This window comes from Salvelinus sp. IW2-2015, linkage group LG9 (assembly GCF_002910315.2).
Source record: "Salvelinus sp. IW2-2015 linkage group LG9, ASM291031v2, whole genome shotgun sequence".
Classification (NCBI taxonomy): Eukaryota; Metazoa; Chordata; class Actinopteri; order Salmoniformes; family Salmonidae; genus Salvelinus; species Salvelinus sp. IW2-2015.
The window spans coordinates 15,520,676-15,528,157 of NC_036849.1; the positions used below are offsets into that span (position 1 = coordinate 15,520,676).

Sequence of the window (7,482 nt, forward strand, 5' to 3'; positions counted from 1 at the left end):
ATTGACATAATATAGTACTAAAAAACACACACACACACATCCGCTTGACAGAGTCACCCATGTGTAGAAGTCAATCATGCATGTGCAAACACACTAACAGAGAGGAGAGCAGTCCATACTGACCTCAGAGGTTATACTGCCAGTGCCATCCAGCTAAATTGCCTGGATGCCCATTCAATCAAAGATACAAACACACACACAGAAACATATACACAAACGCAACGTAAGATGGTGGGCAAGAGAATAAAGACCGGAATGCAGGAACCAGAACAGCATAAAAAGGAGAAACCACAAACATTCTGTAAACATACATTTTTAGAAAAAAGTGACGTCATATAAACAGAGACCTCAGAACTCATACTGCTTGTACCTAGCCTTGTTACTGTTTCTTATTGTGTTACTATTTCCTTATTTCAAATATTTGTCTTACTTTTTAACTGCAATGTTGGGAATGGGCTTGTAAGTAAGCATTTCACTGTAAAGTCCACACCTGTTGTATTCGGCACGTAAACAATACTTTTTGATAGAGACTTACATATCTGTGACAACATTATGTTCTCTGAACTCATAACTCCATAACAGTAATAACATTTGATGATCCAACAACAGTATCAAAAACATCATAGGCATTTGAAAAGGGAACTTGGTTTTCGATGTAATTGAACTGTTTCTCAATATTTTCAAGCATCAAGTAGTGAATAAAATTGTCAGTGACAGAAACAAATTATCCATATCATTGACTGATACCAGCACAATACAATTCTTAAATGTTTTACTGCGACATGAACAAAATCTTTGCATGTCTTCGAAGCCTTCATAAATGAAGGATAACACCTAGAGAGACTAACTTCCTTATGTGCCAGACTTTAAAAGCATTGCATTTTGAGTGATTAACAACACCTATGGTGAAACCAGATGTATGCTGGATAAAATTAGTTGTACCAAAGATGATGATTGTGGTTGTACACAGGGATTGATGTCTGACTGACTCTCTAAACCAAACCAACTCTTCGGTAACTTTTTCCTCTTCTGTGACGTCACCATTTGAATTTCCTTTTCTTTTTCTTTTTCGTTGTTTCTAAAATGGGACAAGCAGAGAACAAAATTCATAGCATTACACTTCTATTCCTGGGGCAGCAGTAATCGGGCATTGGGCCAGTAATCGGGAATTGCTGGATCGAATACCTGAGCTGACAAGGTAAAAATCTGTCATCCTGCCCCTAAACATGGCAGTTAACCCACTGTTCCCCGGTAGGCCGTCATTGTAAACAAGAATTTGTTCTTAACTGACTTGCCTAGTTAAATAAAGGTTACATTTAAATAATAAATAAAATATTCCAAACTTCATAGTGATGGGGGGAAAAAATAGATAGTTACATATCGGAATATTATTTTTCACAATATATCGTATCGTTTTTACAATATCACAATATTATTTTTGCACTAGTTGGCTGTACCTGCACCAAAACTCCAGTATTTTTCCTTCATAGCTTGTTCTCCATGTTATATTTAAATAGGGAGCCAATTTGTTTTTAGCACTTATTTCCATGACTGATCAAAACTCGTTTTCTCATGGGTCTCTCTTGTCCCTCTGCAGCAGACAAGTGACCAATATGTTTTGAACATCGAATTGCAATACATATCGTATTGGAACCTACACTACCGGTCAAAAGTTTTAAAACACTTACTCATTCAAGGGTTTTTCTTTATTTTTAGTATTTTCTACATTGTAGAATAATAGTGAAGACATCAAAACTATTAAATAACACATATGGAATCATGAAAAAAAAGAAGAGTTAAACAAATCAAAATAGATTTTATATTTGAGATTCTTCAAATAGCCACCCTTTGCCTTGATGAAAGCTTTGCACTCTTGGAATTCTTTCAATTAACAGGTGTGCCTTCTTAAAAGTTAATTTGTGGAATTTCTTTCCTTCTTAATGTGTTTGAGCCAACCAGTTGTGCTGTAACAAGGTAGGGGTGGTATACAGAAGATAACCCTATTTGGTAAAAGACCAAGTCCATATTATGGCAAGAACAGCTCAAATAAGCAAAGAGAAATGACAGTCCATTATTACTTTAAGACATGAAGGTCAGTCAATATGGAACATTTCAAGAACTTTGAAAGTTTTTTCAAGTGCTGTCGCAAAAGCCATCAAGCGCTATGATGAAACTGGCTCTCATGAGGACTGCCACAGGAATGGAAGCCCGAGAGTTACCTCTGCTGCAGAGGATAAGTTCATTAGAGTTACAAGCCTCAGAAATGGCAGCCCAAATAAATGCTTCACACAGTTCAAGTAGCAGACATCTCAACATCAACTGTTCACAGGAGACTGTGTGAATCAGGCCTTCATGGTCAAATTGCTGCAAAGAAACCACTACTAATGGACACCAATAGGAAGAGACTTGCTTGGGCCAAGAAACACAACCAATGGACATTAGACTGGTGGAAATTTGTCCATTGGTCTGGAGTCCAAATTGGAGATTTTTGGTTCCAACTGCCATGTCTTTGTGAGACGCGGTGTGGGTGAACGGATAATCTCCACATGTGTGGTTCCCATCGTAAAGCATGAGGAGGTGTTATAGTGTGGGGGTGCTTTGCTAGTGACCCTGTCTGTGATTGATTTAGAATTCAAGGCACACTTAACCAGCATGGCTACCATAGCATTCTGCAGCGATACGCCATCCCATCTGGTTTGGGCTTAGTGGGACTATCATTTATTTTTCAACAGGACAATGACCCAACACAACTCCAGGCTGTGTAAGGGCTATTTGACCAAGAAGGAGTGCTGTATCAGATGACCTGGCCTCCACAATCACCCAACCTCAAACAAATTGAGATGGTTTGGGATGAGTCTGACCACAGAGTGAAGGAAAAGCAGCCAGCAAGTGCTCAGCATATGTGGGAACTTCTTCAAGACTGTTGGAAAAGCATTCCAAGTGAAGCTGATTGAGAGAATGCCAAGAGTGTGCAAAGCTGTCATCAATGCAAAGGGTAGTTACTTTGAAGAATCTCAAATATATTTTGATTTGTTGAACACTTTTTTGGTTACTACATTATTCCATATGTGTTATTTCACAGTTTTGATGTCTTCACTGTTATTCTACAATGTAGAAAATAATAAAAATAAAGAAAAGCACTTGAATGAGTAGGTGTTCTAAAACTTTTGAGCGGTAGTGTAAGTATCATGATAATATTGTATAGTGAGGTCCGTGGCAATTCCCAGCCCTAATCATTCATATCAAATACATTACAGCATAATTGTATTATCCAATCAAATTCATCTCTAGAACTACCACAATCTGATTCAAAACTGTCTGAGCAGATACTTGAGTGTACCACATCCATTCACCCCGTGTGTCAAAGCCCTTACATACCTTGAGCTTCAAGTTGACTCATGCACCACAGGCTGGTGGTTTTCAGAGCTTCTTCCCTTGCAGTGCCTGTTGGACATACAGATTGTTAGTTGGACACACAGACTGTCAGTTGATCAGGACCATTTTAAGGTGATGTGAGGAACAGGCCTTACTGGCAGGCAGGTACATAGGGACTTGCCTTGGGTCAGATGACTGGTCCTTTGTTTGAGTGACTTGAGTCTCTTATGGTGTGAGGTCTCCTTAGCAAGCACTACCTCATCCCTCTCAACCTGCCGGTGTCGCCGGGCCTTGGAGGCCTATGGGGAGAAACGTAACCACCATTCCAGTCATTACAGAGATTATAATTAACCGGAACCAATTAACTTGTGATGATACAAAAACTGGGTCCCACTTTATTTGAAGTGCATCTTAGGCTTCATAAAGCATTCATATAGGCTTCATAAGCACTACATAAATGGGTCACTAACAATCTATAACCATATATGCTCTATAAAGGATTAATAAATGTGAACAAATAAAATGGATGGTTATGCCACATTATGAATCTTTATAGAGCATGATATACGGTTATAGATGATTTGTGAAGTATTTATGTAGTGCTTATGAAGCCTATATGAAACCTTTATGAAGCTTTCATAAGATGCACTTCAAATGAAGCGGGATCAAAAACGGTATGTTGGTACATAGGAAAAACTTTACAAACCTCAACTATCTGACCATATGATTTAGACTTGATGGATGCAATAAGCTGAGCTCGCTGGGAACTCTGGGAAGAGAATAAAAGAGAAAACATGTTGACCACAGTGCCACCCTCTGGCCAAAGTCATTACTGCAAGACAAGTGTATTGAGGGCAGTGGAGAAAATCTGTGGACACGACACACAAATAATAATCAGTCTTAATTCAACATAGGGGTGAATTTGGAACAAAGAAATCTTCTGATAGTTGTTTATTTTGGTATATTAAAACTCACCTCTTGCTTATTTGAAGTTCCCTCGCCGCTATCTCCATCTACTCTATCTTCCGAACCCTAAACATAATTTAACATAAAGCACACAATCTTAGTATAACGGTAGGGGTATCACACACTTTCTTTCTCTCTCTCTCACACAAACACACACGATGAGCAGATCTCTAACCTGAGCCTTCTGCCAGTTGTAGAATACCACGACAGTTTTGCGTAGCAGTGGCACCAAGTTCTTGCGGATCAGATTGATGGATGGGTCTGACTGGCCTGGCTTGGCTGAAATTGATGCCTTCACCTGCTCATAGTGCTCATGTACGTTCGCCAGCTCCTGTGTTCATCCATAGAATACACACATACACCACAACATCAGAGCCTGTAATACACACAGTAACATGTAGGCCCTAATACAGCAGTGACACTAGTAGTGCCTCTTAAACTACACGTACCCCGGTTTATAATCTCTGACCATTCCAACCAGCTGCTTGTGTGTGTGTGTAGGAATACATGGTCATTCTACTAGCTCACCTTAAGCATATCCATGCTGACCAGATCCTGTGGCCGGGCCGCTCGCTCAAGGAAATCCTCACACACGGTTCTTGAGTTCTTGTTGCTCTTCTTCACATTGAAAATCAGCTGCACAAGGAGAAAGATGTCATGTAGATGGATTCAAATAAAACAACAACAAATGTTCCTCACAGCCTTCTTATAAAACAATGATGTTGAGGCTATAGCACAAATGTTCAAGCATTTGTTAGTATTTTTAACACATCTAACCCTTTACTCATGTGCAATCATTCAACTAGGGATGATTCTGTATTAACTCTACAGACTGGAGATCTTACTGGCGTGGGCATGACAGTGAAGTAGAAGGCTTTTTGTGAGATGAGCTGTCTGATGATGTAGACCACATCAAAGTGCTGGGCACTAACTGCATCCTGCTGGAACTTCCTCACTTCCTCCCAGTCCTTCAGGGCTAGCCTTATCTGTAGACAAGAGAAAAATAACAGCTTATGTTAAAAAGCATGCATTATATGTGAATAATGAATGAACACAAATGCAAGTGTATACAGATAATAATTGAATGTGTTTGTGTATGAATATGTTGTCCAAGACTGACTTTAGAAATTGTATCTCAAACATTGAATGGTAGTTCTGCTATATAGTGGGTGGTGAAATCTGTATTTCAGTGAAACCAGAGTATCTAACCTTTTCCTTTGGTGTGGACAGTTGGCAGTGGTATAGCCCATAGAGCAGGTACAAGGCCCCAACTCTAATCTGAAAGGTGTATGGTGGCAGAAAGTATGTGTACGCTGTAGCCAGGACTTCACGGCTGAACAGCCTCTTTAGATTGTTTTCAATTTTTCCACTGTAAAAGACATAAGACCGACGCAAATATGAAACCATTTACATGACAACGTTACACTCATCGCAACACTCAGGATTGGAACACGTGATGCTAATGAAATTCACTGAGAAGTTGAGACAGACGATAGACTATATTTTACAGGTGGAAGAGCAGTAGATTTTAGTCTAACAAAAAAAAGAGACTCTTACTAGAAAATACTTTGGAACTTCATCTCTTTCCATATCGTCAAAAATAGATCGTATCGCACCGATTCTGTCTGCTGAAATCTACTCAGCAACAGCTCACAGTCTGCTTTAAGTCGGTCTTTGCAGTAATCCATTATCAACAACTTTTCGGCAATGGGTTTGCTGCTTGGTTAAATAAAGCAAGGAAAATTGTACCAACACATTGCAATTAACCAGCTAGTTCGACTCATCAACGACCACAAGCGCATTCCTGATGACGTCATGTGTTTTGCTACAGGGCGGGTGTCAGGACAAAATTGTTTGAGCGCAACCACTAAGCCGTATGAGCACAACGCATTGGAAGATATACTACATGACCAAAAGTATGTGGACACCTGCTAGTTGAACATCTAATTCCAAAATCATGGGCATTCATATGGAATTGGTCCCCCCTTTGCTGCTATAACAGCCTCCACTCTTCTCGGGAAGGCTTTCCACGAGATGTTGTTACATTGCTGCAGGGACTTGCTTCCATTCAGCCACAAGAGCATTAGTGAGGTCGGCACTGATGTTAGGCAATTAGGCCTGGTGTTCGATGGAGTTGAGGTCAGGGCTCTGTGCAGGCCAGTCCAGTTCTTCCACACCAATCTCGACAAACCATTTCTGTATGGACCTCGCTTTGTGCACGGTGGCATTGTCATGCTGAAACAATAAAGGGCCTTCCACAAACTGTTGCCATGAAGTTGCAAGCACAGAACCATCTATAATATCATTGTATGCTGTAGCGTTAAGATTTCCCTTCACTGGAACTAAGGGGCCTAGCCCAAACCATGAAAAACAGCCCTAGACCATTATTCCTCCAACTTTACAGTTGGCACTATGCATTCGGGCAGGTAGCCTTCTCCTGGCATCTGCCAAACCCAGATTCATCCATCGAACTGCCAGATGGTGAAGCGTAATTCATCACTACAGAGAATGCCTTTCCACTGCTCCAGAGTCCAATGGTGGCAAACTTTACACCACTCCAGCCGGCTTGGCATTGCGCATGGTGATCTTAGGCTTGTGTGTGGCTGCTCAGCCATGGAAACCCATTTCATGAAGCACCCGACAAACAGTTATTGTGCTGACGTTGCTTCCAGAGGCAGTTTGGAACTCTGTAGTGAATGCTGCAACCAAGGACAGATGATTCTTCCACTTCACAATAACAGCACTTATAGTTGACCGGGGGAGCTCTAGTGTGTGAAATAGGACAAATGTAAGCACCTAATAAACTATTAACAGTTTTGTTAGTGGGCCTAACAACACTGCTCAAAAAAATAAAGGGAACACTTAAACAACACAATGTAACTCCAGGTCAATCACACTTCTGTGAAATCAAACTGTCCACTTAGGAAGCAACACTGATTGACAATACATTTCACATGCTGTTGTGCAAATGGAATAGACCACAGGTGGAAATTATAGGCAATTAGCAAGACACCCCCAATAAAGGAGTGGTTCTGCAGGTGGTGACCACAGACCACTTCTCAGTTCCTATGCTTCCTGCTGATGTTTTGGTCACTTTTGAATGCTGGCGGTGCTTTCACTCTAGTGTAGCATGAGACGGAG

The 7,482-nt window shown here is 40.6% G+C and overlaps 1 protein-coding gene across 1 annotated transcript; it reads right to left on the bottom strand.

Annotated features, from left to right (window-relative positions):
- Nucleotides 1-297: 297 nt before the first annotated feature.
- snapc1b (small nuclear RNA activating complex, polypeptide 1b) lies at nt 298-6,164 on the bottom strand. The gene is made up of 10 exons (XM_023994424.1): nt 5,899-6,164; nt 5,551-5,710; nt 5,187-5,327; nt 4,870-4,977; nt 4,517-4,672; nt 4,351-4,407; nt 4,082-4,144; nt 3,557-3,674; nt 3,379-3,444; nt 298-1,078 (listed from the first exon to the last, which is right to left on the bottom strand). The coding sequence occupies exons 1-10, from the start codon at nt 6,027-6,029 to the stop codon at nt 1,038-1,040; spliced, it is 1,041 nt and encodes a 346-aa protein (XP_023850192.1). The 5' UTR covers nt 6,030-6,164; the 3' UTR covers nt 298-1,037.
- Between the last annotated feature and the right edge of the window lie 1,318 nt (nt 6,165-7,482).

Coding starts and splice junctions, on each gene's coding strand:
- snapc1b (XM_023994424.1), bottom strand. CDS start 6,029: ATGGATTACTGCAAAGACCGACTTAAAGCAGACTGTGAGCTGTTGCTG. Junction 4,408..4,516: donor ACAACTGGCAGAAGGCTCAG/GTTAGAGATCTG, acceptor AATTATGTTTAG/GGTTCGGAAGATAGAGTAGA. Junction 3,675..4,081: donor CATATGGTCAGATAGTTGAG/GTTTGTAAAGTT, acceptor TTCTCCCCATAG/GCCTCCAAGGCCCGGCGACA.